General features: G+C 38.9%; 1 protein-coding gene across 2 annotated transcripts in view; it reads right to left on the bottom strand.

Moving 5' to 3' along the window:
• The window catches only part of Unc5c (unc-5 netrin receptor C), a 352,164-nt gene that overhangs the window by 52,621 nt on the left and 275,896 nt on the right, over positions 1-23,647 (bottom strand). For both annotated transcript variants that reach the window (XM_032897248.1, XM_032897249.1), the window contains exons 5-7: positions 22,620-22,800; positions 18,140-18,307; positions 15,330-15,494 (exon numbers count right to left, since the gene is read on the bottom strand). In XM_032897248.1, the coding sequence (XP_032753139.1) occupies positions 15,330-15,494; positions 18,140-18,307; positions 22,620-22,800 (514 nt within the window). The remainder of the gene's footprint in view (positions 1-15,329; positions 15,495-18,139; positions 18,308-22,619; positions 22,801-23,647) is intronic.

The raw sequence follows: 23,647 nt of genomic DNA, 5'->3' as shown, positions 1-23,647 counted from the left end.
TCTGATTAGGAAACAATGAGGACAGAAGCATAATACTAAAAAACGCCAAGGCAACGTAGAAGACAATAGGCGCGAAACAGGGATAAAAGGAGGACAGAAAGGTTCGAAGTGAGAAAACCATGGGAAGAAATAATAAGTCCAACTTATAACTGGTACCGAGTGTTCACTAAGATTTAATATTCTGCAGCGTATGAATTAATCAAATAATGTAGTACCGTTTGGATTAATCAAATGAAGATGAACATGAGTCCGTGAATTAAACATCCCTAGAAATACTCAAGGGTAAGAACTAGAGAGGAACCATAAGAATCACAATTAATTAGTTCAAAGTGAAGGTCTGGAAGACTTTAATGGTGAGGACGACTCTAAAGCTCTGGGCAGCTCCTGGGCAGCAGGCGAACCTCTCTCTTCTCACCAGGTATTTACCTATTTGGGAGTTAATTCCTGAAGAACACACAATGCTACTTTAATGAAAGCGAGGCTTGCCAGAGCACAGATAGGTTTGCTCTGAATTAATATTTAATGCTTTATTTTAAAGCAATGATTGCAACCTCCTCCTCAGTTTTATAAATATTATATTCCTTATCCCAGTTGTCGGACTCCATGTATTAGTTTGGCTTTCATTTTTAAACATCTCTGTCTGGTAATAGCCTTTTTTCCATTTGCAGTCTGTGAACTCAATAAAAGGACAATTGGGACAAATAGAGGCTTTAGAAACCCAAGGACTTAGGGCAAACCAGGTTTACTGCTGTGGGAAGAATGCCAAGGGTGAAGCCCTTCTCTTGGAAGCAGGGATGCTACTCAAAGGAACGTTGAGAAACATTTTTTTGCATGTGACAGGACAAGGATAGGTGTGAAATAGGAACTTAGAGATGGTCTGAGGTGGAAATGGAAAATGTTGGTAAGCACTTATGGGGGCCAGACTGAATAAGCAGAAACTCCAAATCTCATGGCAGGAAAGATTGAGTCCAGAGACAAATGACATCCTCTGATGTGTATCCTCTATAAAGCAGTTCCTGGTTTCCCCTGATGCCTTTGTTCCAACTTCTCAGTAAGACTCCTGTTCTTGACAGGCAAAACAAAGAATAATAGAAATAAATATGTAGTTTTCATTTCATTTTCTAATGTCCCATATTTATTTAGATCTAGACCACTCAATAACTAAACTTGTGTCATATGGGATGATTTTGAGACTGTAACTCCAGGCAAACAGTTAAGAATCCAGTCATTAACTCACTCAATCACTTGTTCAGTGGGTGCTATTGAATTCTCCTACATTCTGAGTTCTAATGTAGTATGATAAGGCTTTCCTGCTGCCCCAGAACTCTCATTCTGGAATACGCTTAGCAGGAAATACATACATGAATGACACAATAGACAGGATCATGTTTAATACTGAAAGTCTTCATTAGATGTCAAACACACAGGCTGGTGCAGCTCAGTGGTAGGAGGCTCGCCTGCGCAAAGCCTTGGGGTTGATCCCCAGTGCTGAATATGTGCAGCATCAAGAATGGTGTTGCACACTTACAATCTCTACTTGGGAGGTAGAAGCAGGATGGTCAGAAGTTGAAGGTTATCGTCAGTTACATAGCAACTTCAAGAATAGTCTGGTGTACAAGCGACCTGTTCTAAATCATCATCATCATCATCATCATCATCATCATCATCATCATCATCATCATCACCAACCTCACCGTCATCATAACACATAATATAGCAAGGCTATGTGGACCATTATTAGAGAAATAAGCAGCAGCAGGTCATGGAGGCCTACTGGTCCATCAAGAACTTTTAATTTTACTACAAACAAAGTGAAAATTATGTGTTTGAAACATGAAAAAAGCCACTTTGGATTCTCTATAGAGAATGAATTACAGAAGGATCAGGTCCATAATACAGAATGCTTCTGTTAATGCACAGCTGGAAGATAGTTTTTAATACATCAATATAGTTAGTGAAGTACTTTCATTTGAAGTTGTTTTCAGTAAGACAAAATATTGAAAAAACTAAATGTCTCATTCACTGTCAGTTCTTTCACACAGTAAATTAGGATCAGTCTAGGCAAACTGGTAGTTTCCTACACGGGAAAACCTAAAATAGACCGATATTAAGTGTGTTCAGTGCCCCAATTTACTATGTCAGGGAAACACTGATAATGGATTTTTGGAGACAACTCTGTGAAACCTTTTCCATCCTTTTAAAAACATGTCTGCCACTATGTGTGGAAAACGCTGGTTAGGTGGCTGGACTCAAAGAAGAAATGATTGCTCTATCCCGTAAAGGAGGGACACGGGTGCATTTTCCAGAGTTTGTTTTTATGTTTCTCCATCTGATTCATCTCTACCCAGACAGGAGGGCACATTTTCTTCAGTTAACAAGGTAGCCCTCACAATTATGAAGGATAACATGCCAGGTACAACACAGTACAAAACGATGGTTTTATAGAGTCAATTCAGAAATTAGTTTCTATCTTGGGGATTTCATTTAATTTCTCTGAGACTTAAACTAAAGCCAAATGAAAGAACACCAGGGATGCTAGCCAATGAACGTAGTGAACTTGAGTTCATGGGCTTGAATTTGTCAGCCTGGTGGACTTCTGATAGAATCTAATCTCTACCATTTCTTAACCTGGGAGGACCTGGTCCAATGACCTCTTCCCCAAGTGTCAGCGGACTATAGTACTTGCTTCCATAGCTGTAGAAAACAGAAATCAGATTTACAGAGTGCTTATAATCAATCAATAAATGACAAACAGTTACGGCCAATATCATTATGAAGCACAATGTTAAGCTCTGCCGACATGCTGGGTTCTGAGATTGATTCCTGTACAATGATTGTGGCCTAGTTAATGAGTGACCTCAGAAAACTTGCCTGAATTTCAGCTCCCTATTTACGGCAGAGCCAAGGAGCCCAGTTTCTCCGAGAAGCCATGGGCAATGCCCTCTTTTAAGTACTGTATACTCTTTTACTGTCCCCATTGAAAGAGGTTTGTGCTTGGCCTTTGTGGCTTCTGGCAACCATACAGTGATACGTTTCAGGCACAAGCTTCCAGGAGCAGAGCGAAAACTGATACTGGCCTGATTTCTCAACCGAGATGCTCTTTTTCTCAGCAAGAGATTTGGAATGGGGCAGATTCTCATAATATCTGGGGGCTTGCTTTGGCATTTGGTAATTGAGGTCCAGGGTTACTTAATGTCCTATAATGAGAGGAACATTCTTAGGAACAAAAAGCCCTCCATAACCTCAAACGCACATCACTCAGATTGGTACTTTCACCATCACAGGCAGGAGGCCCGGGGCAGGATGCAGTTGTCTTAGCATTTGAACCTATATGGAACTAATTCAAGAGCAGGATAAAAAGGAGAACAACTCTTTATTCTTAAGGAAAATTTACTTTTAGAGAGGAAGTTTTCCTAACTTGGAGTACTATTTAATTATGCAGAAAAATAATTATTATTATATGCACTTATGTGTGTGTCTAAGTATTGGCACTTAGATACCTGAGCATATGTGTGGAGGTCAAGGAACAACATTCAGGAAACAGTTCTTTCTGCCACCATCGGATTGGGTGTCAGACTCAGGTCCTCAGACTGCCCTTGCCTGAAGGCTGCCCTTAGGTCCTCTTGTTGACCCTCATCATGGAAAATGTTTTTCAAGAAAGGTGCAAATAACTTGAAAGCAAGAGCAGGTGTCTTGAACAATTTGTGCAATGCTCCCTTGGCTCCAAAACCATCTCACAATTGTCCATCATTTCAAGAGATCACACTGTCTAAGCTTTTCCCATCAAGTTGGTTGGGGCTCAAAGGCTAGACATGATAATTCCAAAAGCATTCATGTTTAAATTCAAATGAAATGGTTTCAGCCACTCTTTGTCAATTATGTTGATGTCTCAGTTTTGTCTTGCTTAACCCCAGGGTGTCTTCTTCTTATTTGTGCCAATATTTCTAAGTGATGTCCAACGGTTATGAAAACCAAGGCCTAAGATATATCTTACTATCTTAAGATGGAAAGAGATATTTCTTTGGTTTTAAATTTCAGTAACAAAACATAATCTTGAGAGTGTGCTCAGTACTTAAGATCTTTATAGTTACCTGTCTGAATTCAGGCTATTTAGTGGGGAGATTTCATTTGGGCATTATCAAAAACAGGGCTAGAATTTCTACTCCCCCCCCAAAAGCAACTACTTTTATGTTTCTAGTTTTTCCAAAAACGGATTGCTTTCAGTGATATATGAATATTAGATGATACTAAAAATCATCCTAGCCTTATGACTATAATAGTTTGATATTAACTACTTTTATGTTTTAAGTAATATTTTCATACACAACTTATTGTGATGGCCAATTTTGATTGTCAATATTACAGGATTTAGAGTCACCATGGGAACAAATCTATGGACATATTTAGAAGGAAAATATGAATATAGGTGCTGAAGGAATTAAAACTCTTTACATTTGGAACCAAGCTAGTCCAAATTGAGATGGTCTGATATTTTTGGGAAAGGCATTTAAGCTCAGGATATCTACTCTTAAGTGTGGGTAGTAGAAATCTCCTTACAACATGGAGGTCAGTGATTCAGATACATAGGACAGTCACCACACCCTAGGAAACCTCTTGTCTCCATCTCCCCAGCCCTGGGACTACAAGCATGTGTCACTGTTTGGGTGTCATGGGTCAACAGTCACGTCCTCCAGCATGCATGGTATCCCTCCAGCCCCAGAAAAATCAAAACAACACAGCAGTAAGACCCAGTAAAGGAGCTCATATTGTAAAAGGAGTAAAAGTAGAGAAAGGGTTGGGTTTATGTAGTGGCTCCAACCTTTGCCAATGGGACTCAGGAAGGTGAGTAGTTTCTTTTGTGGGGGTGGGGGGCATCAGTAGTTTCTATTCAATGTTTCAATTTCTTACTTTGCCTAATAGAACAATTATTAGTGGTAGTCAAAAGACCCATCTAGGGAGTTGATTTTTCTATCTTTTGAGTATTAATTATGTTAAGCTCCAGTCAATTTGGTCTTCATTTGTCCATGTCTGACATTGAAGACTACAGTCAGGAACAATTTCAGCTACAGCTTAACAGTGCTTTATGATATTAAAACAGAATAGGATTAACATTAAAACTGAAAGTCCTTTAACTATAAAAATAAGGTCTGGTAATTGCAGGTCCTCTAAAATTTGAGAACTCCTGACATAGCCTTAGGGAATACTTAAGAGGAAAGGGTGCATGCAGATGCTGTAGGAATTAAAATTCTACATTTAGAGCCAAGCTAGCCCAGATAGAGGTGCTATGGTATTAAGTATTCTCGGCCGCCTCCATGGTTTACTTACTGCCACCGGATATGGCATTTCTCATATTATTATAGCATGCACACATAGGCTTCAGGATGTTTGAGACCTTTAGAGAAGAGGACCAATCCTTCTCTGAGATGGTGGTGACACCATGACTTAACAGTCGCACCACATAATTCAACAGTTGGCAAGCGTGTTCCATGGTCTTTGCAAGTTTGCACTTCTTTTGCTTCATTTGGTTTATGTTTGAGACAAGACCTTAAGGGGGTGGCTCATTGTGGTCTACAACAGTCCAAGTAGCCTAAGCTGGCCTCAGCCTCAAGTTTCTTGCCTTACCTTCCCAAGTGCCGGGATTATAGGCATGAGTCATCACATCTGGCTCTAATGTCCTCAAATCACCAAATTTCAGTTAGTTTAGTTGTATTTATCTATTGGACATACACTCAGGAGGAAACATTCTAAGACTTTTTTATTTCTCTTTAAGATCTGATCTTTAGAAGAATCTGCTCCAGGTAGACCTGCCCCTTTCCTTGACCTGCCTGTCTGGTCTGTGTGCCTGTGGTGATTGCACTCTGACCTCACATGTCGGACATTCGCATCTCAATCACATTTCTTCTGATGCAAATTTTCTTGTTAAGCCTCAAGAGTGATTCAAAGATAAACATGCCCAGGTTCATTTTTTTTTTTTTTTTACCTCCTCCCAAGTCAGGGCTTATTTTATAAACCCATCAGAGCACTAATGATGTCAAAGGTCAGGTTTGTTAAAAACACACAAGGTCGTTTTCTATAATTCACCCACTCTTCTGAGGGTTCATTATTGACTATGGGGGGGGGCTTACACAAATCCAAGCAACTGAATATGTAAAGTTGAAGACATGACAAAAGAAAAGCGGACAGGAACATTTTCTTGTAGGTGTCAGGCAGCTGAGGTACCTGTGGGTACCTGTTGCTCTCTCTTTCAGGGGACACTCACCATGCCACACTAAGTTGGTTCATGGCCTTGTTTGTAACAGTTGCCAGCACACATTCTAAAAACAGGCAGTAGATGATTATTAGCCCAGCAGGAAGAAGGGCTTATTCCAGGACTCATAGTGGATGCAGCATAATGGCCTGAAATTCGTCTTGGGTTTACCAGAAGCAAGCTTATGTATGTGTCAGAGGCCCAAGTGCTTTTATGTTGGACAATCCAAAACCACCGGTGTTTTAAAAGAAGAATAGAACATTAGTACGTTCAGGGGTGGTCGACACTTACCATGACTCCATCCTAACAAAAACTTTAGACAGAAAGAGTAAAACAGTATGGAATCCTGAACTAACGTGATTTAGTCCTAAAGAGTATCAGCCAACCTGATGACTTTCTGTGCTAAAATAAAAGTCACCCTCGCACCCTCGCCCTAAGCCCATTTTGCTCTGACTGTGTAGTGGCATTTTTCTCAGCCCTATGTAGCTCCATCATTCCTGATCTCTCAGGGCGGCCCCCAGGGGTGAAAGCTCTTGCTTTTGTCTCCTCACACTGACCTCTTTGGGCTCCATAGGTGCGCATCGGGTTTCTGTGGCCTAAAGTTTCTGACCACATCCATGCTTTCAAAAGCCGGAAAATGTTTTACCAGGAAAGTCGAAAGGCAGACCACACTGATTATGCCGGAGACTATCGAGGACTGTGTTGGGCAGGAAGTTCATGGGCAGAATATTTATTTGCCATCTGGGACACTGCTCATATCAAGAACTATAGAAACCCAGCTATGACATCAACTTCTAACTTCAGATAAAAAAGTGCTCACTGTCTAACACTCAAGTTACGATTTCTTCCCATACTGCTGTGTTGACAAGAATTTCGCTGCAAAGCGACTAGCACCTTGGCAAGTGCCCACCGCAGGCAGTTATAAACACATCATTCCGCAGCCGGGGAACAGTGGTTTGTTAGGTAAATGATTTCCCTATGTTATAAGCGCCTGGTGTTGCAGGAGCCTGGTATGCAGCGTGTCCACACTGAAATTTACATGCAGAGAGTTCTGCCACTTCCTCTGGCGAGAACCGATGGAAGAGCCAAGCCCTGTGACATGCAAATGTTTTAATGAGTAAAAAGTGAGAAATGTGCACAACGCTCTCAACATTTTACTTTCCCAGAGTCAGGGGCTTCAGTCATATAGGCTGTTCCAGGCAGTTCTGGTTTGGCAACGGCAAGTTATAATTTGTCTATAGCATAAACTCTCTTCAGCGAGAAGGAGTTCCAAGGTCACATGTATACTCTTACACATACCAGCGTGGAAATTCACATTTAAATGGGATTCAAAGATAAAATTCACAGGAATGTACCAATTTAGTCCACATGTAAAAGCACGCTACATTTAGTCTTTGGATGACTATTTTCCAAAGGAAGAGAAACATGGATGAAACTATTATATGACATTACGCGCTCTTAAGAATACCAATGTATTCAACATAAAACAAGCCCATTTGTTAGTTTTAGCATTTTTAAGAGATTTCTGATGGGCCTTGCTATTATTTTGTTCTCTGCATGTGTGTCCTTCTGTTTCTTTCTCTACTGTTCTCAGCCATCGAATCATCTCATGTAACCTTATTTCAAATACAGGCAGTAGGTTCCTTTATGCAGTGTTCAGATAATAAAGAAGCTGGAGTATTTTAACAGAGAATCAGTGCAGGAGTCCCTACAGCACGGCCTTCTGAATACGCATTATTGCATGAAAACTTTGAATTTGTTGTGAACTTTATTTCTCTATCACATCACAACAGCCAGATAGATGTTTTTTCTTATTTTCAATATGAAAAATCCTATCTTTGCAATTTTTTTTGTTGTTTGATATAAATTGTACTGGTCAATGTACTAAAATACTGAAGTGTTTGAAATGATTTCATTCTTTTCCAAAAGTAATAGTGTACCTACAAAGAGGTCCAGTTTCATTGGAGGTTATTTAGAGACTCTAATGCTTTGAATTACCTTTGCTAGTATATTTTAGTACAGTCACACGTATCTCTCAATGTTTTGGTTTGAAGGGACCAATGTGTTGTCTCTAAGTGCCAACTGCTTGTTTTGTTTTAGGTCAATAAGTCTATGCTTCTCTCCCTCTCCCTCTCCCTCTTCCTCCCCATCCCCTCCTTCTCCCTCTTCCTCCCCATTCCCTCCCTTCCCTTGTCCTGTCCTGTCCTGTCCTGTCCTGTCCTGTCCTGTCCTCTCTCCTCTCTCTCTCTCTCTCTCTCTCTCTCTCTCTCTCTCTCTCTCTCTCTCTCTCCTCCCTCCCCTGCCTCTCTGATCTTAAAATGAACAGATATGTGTGGATTGCCTAAATTTAGTGGAGCTTTGGCAACATCTTATAAATACTTGGCTCCCTGTTGCACAGATGTCACTTCACAGCATTGCACAATGACTCTGATAAACCAGCATTCTAAGAGTAAGTGTGTTTACAAGCACTGGGTGATATGAGCATGACAGGAAACTGGGAAATACTAGAAAAACCATAATTTAATCCTAAAGCCCCAGGTTTTCAAACTACATGATTTACTAGCTTTTAGTATCTCTCGCCAAACTTGTTTTTCTACAACTAGACCTTTCTCCGAGTATTTTATGAAATACTGTTATTAATGATCTAACTGAATCAACATGACAAAGATCTCAAGACAAACCACCAATATTGCTACATCTCAGATTGAGGGGCTCCAGATTTAGATCATGTCAGGACACTATTCTTCCTTTAACATTTCTTCCTGAAAATGCCATTTATAACTAGACACGCAATGGGAGACCAAGTAAAAAATGAATGTGCAGAACAGAAATCATATAGGAAAACATACTTATGATCTCATAAACCCAGGAATAGAATAATTTTCAGTAATCTTTCCTTAAGCTCACTTTTCTATAGCTATAGAAAAATACGTATATAAATTCCAAACCTGCTTTTCTGGGTTCAGATTATGAAAATACTTTAGTACACGCATCCTTATATACTTCTTAGATACTACAATTTCTTTTTTCTCAGGGGTGGTGCTCAGGTTTGGAAAGAGCACCCAGCGCCTGTGGTATTACCTGAATAAGACCCACACACAATCAGTCCAGTGCAAACATTCAGCATAGAGAAAGGGCCCGGAGGTCCTACCCTCGCTTGAAGAGCTCTTGGCAGTTCCTTGATTCTGGGGAAATGAGAGCTACTTTTTTTTGGTGTGTGGCCATTGGTGGGATGCCACAGTGGATGATTTCACACACGTGTATGTGTATGAGTAACATTAATTGGCCTCAATTGTTTTACACACACACACACACACACACACACACACACACACACACACACACACTCACACAAACCTGGGAGTGAGGTGCTGAGGGGAGCTGTAGGGAGCTGTAGGGAGGAGTTACAGGAAGGATAAGATCAGGATATTTGGTATAGACAAGAATTGCTCAAAGAATTTTAAAAGAGCTTTATAATAATAAAAATAGAAACAAATACAAGTCTATAGATATATGTGACATATACATATATATGTAGTGTTTCTATTAATTCCTTGACATGTATTCATCCAATTAAGATTGGCTTATTTGTGGTGGGTGGGTGGCCCCATCACTCAACTTGGGGGCCATGCCTATCCACTCAAAAATATTAATTCAGAATTCCTCCTGTCAAAGGAAAATGCAGGGACAAAGAGTGGAGCAGAAACTGGAGGAAAGGCCACCCAGAGACTGCCCATCTAGGGATCCACCCATCAGCTGACACCAAACCCAGACACTATTGTTAATGCCAAGAAATGCTTACTGACAGGAGCTCGGTATAGCTGTCCCCTGAGAGACTCTGCCAGAACCTGACAAATACAGATATGGATGTACACAGCTAAGCATTGGATTGAGCGCGGGGACCCCAGTGGGGAAGTTAGGGCAAGGACTGTAGGAGCTGAAGGGGTTTGCAACCTCATAGGAAGGATGACAGTATCAACCAACCAGACCTTCCCATGAACTAAAGAGTTTGGGACTAAACCATGAACCAAAGAGTACACAGGGGCTACCCCTGGCTCCAGCTGGATATGTAGTAGAGGATTGCCTTATCTAGCATTACTGGGAAGGGCCCCTTGGTCTGTGGAGACTAGATGACCCAGGAGAGGGGAATGCTAGGCCACTGAGGCAGGAATGAGTGGGTGTGGGGTAGCACCCTCATAGAGGCAGGGGGATGGAGGAAAGGATAGGGAGCTTATGGAGGGGAAAACATTTGACATATAAATAAATAAAATAACAAATAAAAATAATTTAAAAAAGATTGGCATATTATAATTTACATTTTCCTGAAATAATTATGACAATCTGAATTTCTACTAGTAAAACATAAGTCTTTATGACAAATGCCTCAACATTTAGCATAATCACCTATTCAAAATATTAGATAATCTTATAACTGATCCTCAAAACACTCTCTCACTCTCTTGCTCTCTCTCTCTCTCTCTCTTTCTCTCTCTCTGTGAGTGTGTGTGTGTGTGTGTGCGTGTGTGTGTGTGTGTGTGTGGTGTGTGAGAGAGAGAGAGAGAGAGAGAGAGAGAGAGAGAGAGAGAGAGAGGTGTTCATGTGTGTGATACACATATGTGTCCATTTACAGAGGTTAGAAGTCAACACTGATTGTGTTCCTCTGTTGTTAACTTGAGGATCTGAGATGTAGTCTCTTCACGAAGATATGTTAGGAAACCATCAGAAGCTTGGAAACCAATAAAAAATTACTCAAAGGCAAATTAAACATTTTAAATGTATACTATCCAAGCAAATTAACTGTATAAATTAGGAGTATGAATAAAATAGTAAGTAATATGTACTTAGGAATAATAAAAAATGAAACTAAATACTGGTCAAAACAGATAGTCAGATTTAATCAGCTATTTAAAATAGACATAAGTTCTGTGTCTTAATTTTTAATCTTTCTCAGTATGATTTAAGCGTTGGATTTATCAAAAACATAAAATTAAGGTTTTAAAGTTTTATTGATGAGGTGCATTTAGTTCACTTATATTGTTCTTGAAATGTGTATATTTCTTTCTGCCATCTTCCTTATTGTTGTATGTACAAGGCCTTATTTTTCTTTTGTACTCTTTATGTTTTCAAACTTGAGTTTATGTATTCAATTCATACATTTGTAAAGCCTTACCGTTATATCTGGATCACTTGTGTCAATAAAATTAGATGTTAAAAGTGTTAGTATTTTTTCTAGGATAATAGATGGAATTTTGAAATGCTATCTTAGTTCTAGCTTCTTCTATTTTATATTAATATCATTTACTTTCCCTTTAATTTCCGCTAGCCCTCAATTATTCTTTGAGGGCACCAGTGCTTAGTTTAGATTTTGTTACTCACATAGTGAGTTTTATGAGAAGCAAACGAATACTTTGTTGCTTATTTATCCGCCAAGCTCTTTCAATGTTGCTTTCTTGATTACTGAATGCCAGATTTGCTCGGGTCACAGTGGCCCCACTCTTGCTCACAGAACCTACTTTTATTTCATCTGTTTCCCTCACTTAGATCTCTCTCTTGATTTTCCCTTCACCCTTATCTACAGCTCAATCTAATTTGATTATTAGTCTTCTATGGAGTTTTAAATTTTAATCATTGCATTTCATTCTTTCAACATTCCATTTGATTTCTCTAAATGTACCCATCTGTATAAAAAAGATTCTATGCGTTCATTGTGACATAGAGTTACTTGATACTTTTATTTACTGTTTATTTTAATTCAGGTTGTCCTGAGTCCCTGTGATTAGAATGTGTATTTGTTTGTTCTGTTGGAGGTTGTCCCTTACACTTAATCTTAGGGGATGTTAAACTTCATTATTTCATTTGATTTCTGGAATAGCCTCCTTTTGTCATAGACGAATACACTGATATTGCAGAGGGGACCTGTGTAGCAACTTGCTGTGTGCTATGTTGCTTCAGAAGCAGCTCCAAGGATAGCTTTCTGGTTTTTGTTTACTGAAGAATATCTTAAGCTCCACACTACAACTGCGTATAACTCTGTGGTTTCACTATAGACTTCACTTAAATGAAGACTTTATTTTTTTCTTTTCTTTACCATGATTTTCTTGAGGTGTCCTTGGAATGGTGGGCAGAAAAGTTCTAGTTATTTTTCATTCTTGGCAACAATGAATGAATTACAGATTTATTCTGAGTTCTTGTTCCAAGTCTCAGCCCACTTCTTTCACAAAGCTTCTGACCCCAAGCCAAATCCTGACTCCCATGTACTCTAAGACCCAATCATGTCCATTTTGGCTCTTGGCCATTTTCGCATCTCTAACAGCCTCTTCTCCGTTTCCCTTATAATTACCTTCCTGGCACATGTAGATTGTCCTCCCTTCTTTCTGTCTCTCTGTCTCTCTCTCTGTCTCTATCTCTCTCTCTGTATCTCTGTCATCTCTCTCTCTCTCTCTCTCTCTTTCTATCTCTCTCTCTCTCTCTGTATATATATGTAGTAATCATGTTTAAAACTAATATGTCTATATGCTTTGAATCAAAGGTGCTCATGTTTTGCCTGTAAAGGGAATGACTGTGTCAGAATTTGGTGGTTTTGAAAATAATGACTAAATATTGAAAACAGCATTTTCTATTAATTTCATCTTTCATCGATCTTATGTGCCAATCTAGCTTATTGAGAAATAATATTCCGTGGATTCTATGAAACTCTTGAGTCCTACTCATATCCCTGAGGAACTCAGAGCTTCATTCGCACAATAGTATGACAAAATGTATAACAGGATTATTAGAACTATTTGTATATAATTTTGAGTAAATTCAATTGTTTTATTTCATACCTGATTTGACATTGAGTAGACCAGCTTTGTTTTGACATAATATTATTTTTACTAAATAACTTAAGACATTTAAGATATGAATGACCCCTAAGCAAATGCATATTCGATGATAAATTCCTCAGTGGTAATTATACCTCTGTGGCTTTCTGCTCTACCTCATTCCTTTTCTGAACGTGGTCATTGTCCTTTCTCCAAGCTTTCATAGTTTCGTCGCTAAATAGGCTCTTGTTTTTCCAACCAAAGGTAATATTATTTCTTTGCAAAACTTTGGTAGCAATACTTCACGAGAAATTTCAAGCTTAGAGCTTAACACTGTAAAATACTGTAATTATACTGCAAAGCAATATCTCTTTCGCTGTTTTAGTCCCCGGGAAATCAATAGTGGTATAGACTACAATTCTCGGCTAGGCCAGGGTAGATCTAGGAGGACAGATGAGAGAGTTTATTGACTTGGTAGGAACTGCTAGCATAGGAAATCATAGCATCAGAAAAGGACGGCTTTTTACCTGAAAGACCTCAATCCAAATGCCAAAATGCTTTTGTCCAACAAGAGACTTGATTTAAAAACAGCAAGACAACACATAAACAAACAAACAAAGCAAAAATGCCACCTGTGTGCCAAATCGTGTTTCCCAGTTATAAGCACACTGCAAACCATTATTGCTGGCAAACATCTAATCATAAGGGGAAATCCTAGTTTGACTATGAGAGGTGGTCTGGATATTGAGGCACTGCTGATGGCTTAGTTTGAATGACATGGGTTTAACTAATGTCACGGTTTAGAAAGTACTTTGTACAAGAAAGGTCCAAAGTCCCAGCTAAATGTAGCACTACACTCATTGCCATCTATGTTGCCTAGAATTTTAAATATGCGGAGTAGAGGTAAAAGGTATTAATATTCTGCAACATCGTTTTATTGTATCGAGACAGGATGAAAGTACTAAAGAAAAACAAACTCGCAAACCCTGCAAATATTCGTACTTCTCAGTTACATCGATCAGATTGTTTCACAGTAAAGGAGAATATGAAATAAAAGCGATATATTCATGTTGTTATTTTGGTCCTCAATGAAAACTCTTGTCCGGATGTGAAGCCTGTACCTCTAGACAGATAATTAATAAATCAGTTGTCTTCCCTTCATTTTTGCCTTTGTGGAAATGGTAGCTGTCCCTAATCATCAGACGTTTAGTAGCATCGCGATATTTGTGGAGCCCAAATGAGAGGCTCCTGGATTTTCATTCGACCTGAGCAACACGATTACGTATTTGCACTTTAAGTAAGCTTTCTTTCTAAAGGTCCTTGTGTGCACAGACTCTGAAGAGTAAACAAAATTGCATGTGTACGGTGAAGACAAAATACGTGTTCTTCCTTAAATAACAAACACAAATACCCTTCTGTGGATACAGCTCATTACAGTTGTGCGAGCATGAGCAATGTCAACATTTGGCCACCATTAGTTGAGAATCACAATGGCACATTGTTTAATCCATCTGCCTGAACAATTGTATGTACTTTACTTCATGGCCAGGAGCAGAGAGAATGAGTTCTAACAACAAATGTTTGAAAATTTGCAAGTATTCAAAGCAAGCTACCCTTTCACAGAAAGAATTATATGCATAAGACATAAAAAAAATAGAGAATATAGCTCCTTGCATCTACCACAGCACCTGAGTCACCTTCTACACTCATTGAAATTATTGTATCAAAAGTATTCTCCTTGAGTAAGATAAATTATACCCAGGAGGTAATTTTTAACACAGACCCAGCAGTTTCAAGAGGTTGCGAAGATGTTCCTACTAAAGATTTACTGTAGGTTCGTAAAAGTACCCACAGAAACATTTACTGTCCTTGTATATTTTATATTTCAAAGATATTGGTTCAGTGCCAGGCATAAATTACAAATAAATAGCTTACTTGTTGGAAGACATGCTTGGACTCTATGTGGAGTTTAAGGTACCTGTACGTGCAAGGTAATTCAACTCTGGTCTAAAAAGAGTGACAGCCGCTGCATGGAAATGGCCAAATTGTTTCTTGCTTGAGTGAAAGCAACACTGTGTGTCCCGTTTGTTAATTATACAGATATTATCCATTCCAGTTCCCAAGAGAATAGCTTTTACTAGTCATGAAAGAACGCTAAACAGAACTGTATCATTACAATTTTATTGTTCAACATTCTCAATTACTAACATTCCTTCCAGATATCCAAATGGTCTCGGTGTCCATCCCTTCAATGCCTGCATTACTTCACTTTGACTTACCCTGCATGCACAGCCCATCGGTGCAGTTCTTGGATTGGAGGACCAGGCCATCACAGTCCTTACCCCCGTTCTTGGGGGCTGGTGCTGTACACTCCCTCCTCCGCCAGTGGGTGCACTCAGTCCCACAAGTTGACCATTTGCTCCATGAAGTCCACCTGCCATCCACTGCCGTGAAAAAGAGGCAGCATGTGGTCAGAAGGAGCAGTACTCAATGGGTAAAGGAAGCACAGCTCAATTCCCAAATAACAACAAGAATAGAAGAAGGTACCCCAGTGAGAATCCTGCAGTCTGCTTTAGCCTCTCGTGAACGATGCATGCTTTGCCTTTGGGAGGTCTGTGCATTTTGTTCCCTCCAATGGGTCAGGGAGGCGTACTGGGACACCAGGAGCTATGTAAGCAAGGTATCACATTTCCTCTTTATTCACTAAAGGGGAGTCTTCTGGATACTATATTGATTATTAGAGGGTTTCCTTTTTGATCAAACATTTTCTTATTTATAGTGTCCAGTAACCAGTGAAAGAGAACATGTATGAGAATTGCAAGCAAAGGACATGTAGCAGTGAAGAAACTCATCCATTCTCTTTTCCTTCTCTCCCCCCCCCCATCTCTTGACCTCTATATTCTCTGTTTGCTTTTGGTCATCCATGACACTTCATTTGGCTGAAACCTTCGCTATTCCTTCTCATAAAGACAGTATTATTTGTCATCTATTTGATGATTCTGTTCTATCATTTGATGGTGCACACATTTCTATTCACCCTGAAATAATATTTAAGTAAATTTCTAGTTTGGCAGTGATATAGTAATATAGAATTGACTCAATTTCATTCTAATTTTGGTGGATTACTCATAAGAAATCTCAGTAATGATGAGCTGAGATATCTCTATAAATTATTATACTTCGAAATGAATCATTTTAAGTGTATCAAAGAAATAGCATTAAACTAGTAAACCAAGTGTTTAAATTTTCTTTGAAATACATAAATAATTATGATTATGTAGGATTTCACATGAAATAATGCCAAGCATCATTTATTAAGCATTGAAACATCTCAAATCTGGAACATTTAAATATATAAATTTTAGTACTTTATAGTATTTGGCAAATCTTTCTTTTTACTAAGTAAATATACCAATCATAATGTACACTAAGGTAAAAATATGTCCATGTTCAAAATTAAGGAACATGTTAGTATTTTCATACTACGCAGTCAACTATATATCAACTCCAGTTACCCAAAGCAATGATATTTGCTTTGCTGCAGATCATCAATTATGTGCTTGTTACTTAAAGTGCTAGCACATATGTGTGTGTATGTTTGTGTGTGTGAGTGTATGTATGTGTATGTGTATACATGCACACATTTGTATGCATGTGTGTGTATGTGGGCGTTCATTTGTGTGTGTGCATGCATGCAGGTATATATATGTGTGCATTTGTGTGCATGCATGTGTGTGTGTGTGTACACCCCTATTGTTCTTTCAATGACAATGGTTAAAGGACTCTGAATTACAGGAGTCAGAACTAGGTCAAATAAGGGAGAGTGTATAGGAGAATCTGAACGTCTAAGCTCACCCTCAAGTCCAAATGTGTTCCATAAAGAGTCTTCAGTGGTTCAGTGCAGGAAACCATTTTGTTACTTGGAATCAATACTTGAAAATATTACCTGTAGATAACATTTTTCTTTCCTCCCGTTTCTGAAGAATGTTTTATTAAAAGGATGAACAGTAGAAAGTTCAGCAAAGCAGAGTGCTAAGGAGGCACTGCTATTGATAACAGAAACCCTGACCATTGAGTACACTGAATTTGTGCACTATTTACAAAACCACTTTAGCTGAACTTCTGGATATATTATATGACTAGGCATTTTAATAAGTTTGGGATATGATTTGGATCTGGGTAACTATTAACTCAAATTTACCTTGAGTCAAGACCTGATAGAAATATGAAATACTGCATGATGATTCCAAGAGGCAAAGAGACACAATCTTGGTATAGGAACCACTGCAAATAATTTATAAGACAGATGACCAAGACACACAGATAAGAATGAGCTGGCTGTGCCGTATTTTCCCGATCTGCTATCTCATGTGTCACACAGCTTAGCCCTTCTTTTAATTCTTTCCAAATGTTTTATTTGCCACTGTCCAGAAACTGACACCACACATCAAATATTCCAGTATAAAACATTTCCTAAGTTTCAGTTCCTATTAATTTCCATGGATTTCTGAACATCAGGGTTGCTATTTCAAATGTTATGGTTTTTTGCTTTTTTGGGGGGTTTTTTGTATGGAATATATTTTATTCAGGGCATGGAAAGGGGAGTCAAGAAGATAGTAGAAGCAGAAAAGGAAGAGAGAGAGAGAGAGAGAGAGAGAGAGAGAGAGAGAGAGAGAGAGAGAATAGAGAAGTAGAGGAGTAGAGGCTGACCATGAGCACATGGAGGGAGAGGGGAGAAGGGATGAGAGGACAGAGCAGAAGGAAGGGCCAGAGCAAGAGAGCATTTATGTGGTTTTTAATGCTGTTTAAATCATTAGAATTACAAGATGTGCAATCTTGCCTCTCCCAGTTTAACTAGAAACGTAGGATTACATTAATAGTGCTTGGCCTCTTATAGCACGTTACATGTTTACATGATAAAGTTAAGAACGTTTGGAGGAGTCTGACTTCTCAGCAAGGTAAATACTGTAGAATGAATTCAAGTAATGGTCACTACACGTCTCAGTCTAGGTTAGGTGTTTGCATATACTTCCAGTATATGTTCTCAAAATGGTAGAAGAACTTTGGAAGAAGAGGATCCTTTATTTACCTGGGCATAACGTGGTACATGCTATTTTCTGGACACTCTGCCCCTCGCAGAAGGCCCCACCATTGAGTGGGGCTGGGTTGGTGCAGGTTCTTGTGCGTTTCTGATATCCTCGCCCACAGCGGCTGTTACACACAGACCATTCTGCCCAGGTGGACCAGCCACCATTAACTGAAGGAGACAAACCACAAAGCATGAGTTAAACATAGAGGAATGTCCAACACATACAAATCACACAGCAGACAGACCAGAGTCATACCCCATGTACCCATAAAAAGAGCAAGATTTCAATGCTAGAGGAGGCCACAGAGAGCAGTTCGCAGTTTTGCTGGGTAGCTGAGAATGTGAATACAAAATTATTTTCCACGAGTAACTCACTCATAAAAATAAATAAGATGGTGTTCATTTTTCTTGGCTAACAGTTTTTTTTAATAAGGTACATCCCATTACCTAAATTCCAAAAAATTACTCTTGATGGTTCATCTCACATGATAAATGTTTACATCCTGATGCCACGTGAGCTTTGAAGTGTGGCAACTGAACAAAATCGCATTGATTCCTTAAAAAACAAATGATTAATTATTTTTCTTCAGCATTTGCAGACTTCATAGCTTTTCAAGGAATTTTTATCCAGTTTCACAAACCTACATGTGAACCCAATTACAGAATTAAATCTCGTAGCATTTGAGTTTTAAATAAAGTCAGCAGTGTGACTGAGCCAGTAACTGGTTGGCACATTTCAAGTGGATACTCTTGTGCAGAAAGGCCAATCGTGGTACGGGACAGATTGGTCGGGAGATATGTGATGTCTTTATATATGTGACGTCTTGTACAGAAGGTGAATGATGATGTGTGACAGAGGGGTTAGTATGTATGTGACACCTTAAGCAGAAGGCTAATCCATGTTATATGAATATATATATACATATATATATATGTATATATATATATATATATATATATCCCTATAAATCCAGAATCCAACATGACTCACACTATTCATTTTTAGACACCCCCTCTAAAAATAGTATGATTTAAAAAAAATAGATCAAAATATATATTATATTTATGTTTTCTCTTTGATGAAACAATTTAAAACATAAATTATCTGCCGGTAGTTAAAATACTATGGGATAAGTATGTGCATTTGCCTCCAAAGTTAAAGAAAAGAGTCAGTGACAGAAGCAACACAGACTCTACATTCAAAAGATTTGCTACAAATCATATTTTCTAGGAAATATACTCACTCATCAGTAAATGAATAGGACTATTTTTACAGACCTGAACAAGGTATTTTTTGTAATGTTTTTAAATGTGTGATAATTAGAAGAACCTATGATGTTAAAAAATAGGAAAATGTTGTTGTATATTATTATGTATGCCATTAAAATGATAAATTAAGGGGTTATCTAATAAAACCTAGGTGTTTATCATTGTACATTAAATAAAAATAACATGTGGTTTTTATTTTAATGCGCTATCTATGCATAAAAAATACTAGTGGTATCATATTTATTTTAAAAATACTATTGGTAAATGACAGCACCAAAGATATTTTCTTCTTTGACCTTTTCTGTGTTTTTCCAAATTTTCCTTAATAGATATATATTTATAAGCCCAAAATGACAGAAATGAAAAAAGGAGCTATGAAGGAAGTTCAGAAGAATGCTAATTAGATATGTAACCCTGTGGATTGATGAGCCCGAAATTCACGAGCCTTGGCCAGTCAATCAATGGAGCCATGGAAACCAGGAGCACACAGTGGACTGCTAGAGTCTCAGCTGGAGTTCCCAAATGAAGTTCCTGGATCAGCTCTCTAAAACCTGAAATGTCACAATGTCGCCATGCATGCTGCTTCGTAGCACGGGAAACTGGGACTCTCCATCTACAGTTCCTAGTCTAGTGACATTCTACTCTGACATAAAAAATCATATTTATTTATTTACTTGTTTATTATTTACTTAGTGCAGACACTAGGAACAGATTTACAGAGAAAGAGAACCCCCCCCTAGAATAGGTTAAAAAGCCAGATAGCTGCTGATCCAAGTCTCATTGCTTTATCTTTGTTTTATCTTGTTTAAAATACAGTTACCAAACACAGACAATATTGCAGATGCCAAGAAGTGCATGCTGACAGGAGCCTGATATAGCTGTCTCCTGGGAGGCTCTGCCAGAGCCTGACAAATACAGAAGTGGATGCTCGCAGCCAACCGTTGGACTGAAAATGGGGTTCCCAATGGAGGAGTTAGAGAAAGGACAGAAGGAACTGAAGGGGTTTGCAAGCCCATAGGAAGAATAACAATATCAACCAACCAGACACCCCAGTGCTCCCAGGGAATAAACCACCAACCGAAGAGTACACATGGAGGGACCCATGGCTCCAGCCGCATATGCAGCGGAGGATGGCTTTGTCAGACATCAATGGAAGGAGAGGCCCTTGGTTCTGTGATGGTTCGATGCCCCAGTGTAGGGGAATGCCAGGGAAGAGAGGCAAAAGGAAGTGAGTGGGTGGGAGGGAGACCTCCCTCATGGAAGCAGGGGGACAGGGAGTAGGATACAGGGTATCTGGATGGGAAACCAGGAAACATTTCAAATGTAAAGAAAATATCCAATAAAAATATTTAAAAAATTCTCATGTTATTTGTGTATGATCCTTTCTAATAACAATGTTCTCATTACATTTACAGATGTTGAAATTATGCTATACGTAGAAAGAGATTTGCATCTATATTAAATACCTATAGAATACAGCTATTTGTAGTGTACCTTCATCAGTCATTTAGGATTGGCACATATTATGATTGGGTTCCATTGCTTCTTTGCATTTTAAATGTTGTTAATCAAGAGTTTCAGGCAATTTAGACTAAGATAAAAAGTACAAAACAACTTCTAGTGATTTAAGAAACACAGTTGTTACAATTCAACATAGCCATTTATCTGGACTAGGAAATTAAACTCCAGAGTAATCAGGGGATTACAAAAAATTAGAATGCTTCTATCCTGTAATTAAAATGGCAGTTGTAAAACTATGTGTAGCTTCTGGAACATCATGATGGTTTTTGTTCCTGTGACTCTTCATCTTGCCAGTACACAACCCAACCACACAACAGTATTGTTGGAGAGGAAACAACCTAATTTCTGTATTTTCAGTTTGGTATGGGAATTGAACTTACATATGATAGATTAAAAACACTCAAGTGGATTCAACACATGTTTATCCATCATAGGAAGATCATAGAGAAGTAAGAAGAGTGGTCCCAGGAACGCTAAGCTACAAAAAGGTTACTAAGAGTTGAGTTAACTGAATAAGAACTGTATAGAACTCTCCTGTTTTTAACTTTCTGTCCTCAGTGGTAAGAATTTTCTTTACTTTTTAGTATACAGGAGGTGGTTTTCCTGGGAACTCCTCTTATATTTAAAGCAAATGGGGGAAGGTCAGGGCGATCTCTTTGGAGGTGCTTTTATTAAATTGCCCTCAACTTATGAAAATGGTCGAACAGCTGTAATGGCATAAAACACTCTTATTTTATCCTATTCTTATCTCCTTTAAAAGTCTCTGAAGTAATTGCCAGGCTATCCCAAGTGACAGCACCTACTTCACAGGCCATGAAAATCGAGGCATAAGGCAGACCATATAAGTAGGGAGAGACAGCTTCCCTATTTTCTGAGTAGAGGTAAAGTCTGTGTTCCTTGTTCAAGAGGAAACACACCTCAAATACTTGGGGTTTAGATTTTTCTGTGACAATAAATAAACATAATGAAGACCCAATTTTCTGAGAATTATGTCAATGTGCAGTATAATCTTTTAGTGTATGAAACAACAGTGAGCAGAGCTGAGGGATGAATTGTCTTGAGAAAGAGCTAGGGAAAAAGTATCAGCTCCCAAGGGAGGTAAGAGCATGGAGGCCACACCAAAATGGAATATGAAACTTGAAGAGAATCTACAGATTAAGAGATGAGCAGGCTAAAGGGGACTAGAGAGTGCAAAATCCCTTCACGAGGCCATGGTGTAGGAATGACAGTCCCTTGACCATAGTTGTCTTTATTATGGCTCTACAGTCCTTGGGAGAAAGCAAGTTCTAGGGGTGGATGGGCACCAAGTATGTTTATGGAATCTATTGGTTTCACATTTCTTGTGTTTGTGCAATCATGGGCCAGAGTCTAGAGTTGAAGAACCGTCATTGTTCTTCTAGAGCTTTGTTATCTCTCAAACTCAGTAAGGTCCCCTTGGTACCATTCCTCCTTGAGAATGAGACCCCTGAGAAGCAGCAGATGCAGTCGGTTTCCAGCAACTTACCAAAGCTTCATCACATTTATGAGCCTCCTGGAAGTAATTAAACCAACTGACCATGCGTGAGGCTGGAAGAAACAGTGGTGGGAATCTAAAAGAGATCGGTAGCTGGATATTTTAAAATGCAATAATGCTATAAATGAGAACGAATCGCTTGCGTGTGCCGGACTGAGAACCTGAGGGTCCTCTTACCATACACGATGACAGTGGCTGTGGTGCTTTTCCTCTTGGCAACAATGTTTTTGGCAACACAGGTATAATTCGCTGTATCTGAGAGTCGTGCCTGCTTGATGATCAGGTTGTGATCAATAGTGATATAAAAATTCCGATCTTCGACAGGATCAATTATGTCTTCATTCTTTAGCCACTCCACCTAAAGACATACAAGAAAATTTGATAAATCCCAAGTCTAGGCCCCTGCATGGCTACTTGTCCTGACCTGGGTTTTGTAGTGTATATAAGATTGTTTCATGCTGTGAACTGCATCTAAGCCGTGGAAAGTTACTTTCCAAGGTCATATTAGGTATCACTCACCTGCCAAACATGCTGATTCTGTCTGTACTACATTATTCTCAAATGTCAATGAACCAGTTTGGAAATACAGTGCTCAACTGTTTCCACTTTGCCCTGCAGGCAGACATGGAGCAAGCATTGCCAAGCACAGAACCCCATCAAAAAATAACAGGCAAAGCGTTTCAAACTGAACCCGAACCGTTTGCTGTTTGATTTGTTTACTCTTGGCAACTTACCTGCTGCTTTATGGAAAAGATAGAAGGCTCTAAAGAAGCTGAAAAGGCATTTCAGACATCATGGAGCTCTAATAAGGCAACATTCAGATGATTTACCTGTGGCTTCTCTGCAACATATGGATTGCATTTGCCTGAAAATGCACAGACCTTAAAATGTAGCCAAACACCGATTTTTGGAGATGCGTGTAAGCCAAAGTATTTGGTGGGGGAAAGTTTCCCTACCAACTCCAACACAACCCAAATAGCTCATAGGTCACGCTCAAATCCCTGTTTTGAATACTTCTAGTATTCAGATCTTTGGCACATAGTTTGGTTTTGGAAAATCTGACCTAAGACATGAGTATTCAACACTATCAGAGCATTGTTTTGCTATGCTAATACTATTGGTTTAACAACAGCTTCCTGTCCTCGCTGAATAAAAGAAGAGACATGTTCTTGTGCACGTTGTCCTTGTGGGGGCCAAACTATTTT

Source organism: Rattus rattus, chromosome 3, assembly GCF_011064425.1.
Source record: "Rattus rattus isolate New Zealand chromosome 3, Rrattus_CSIRO_v1, whole genome shotgun sequence".
Taxonomy (NCBI): domain Eukaryota; kingdom Metazoa; phylum Chordata; class Mammalia; order Rodentia; family Muridae; genus Rattus; species Rattus rattus.
This window is presented reverse-complemented; position numbering and strand designations above follow the sequence as displayed.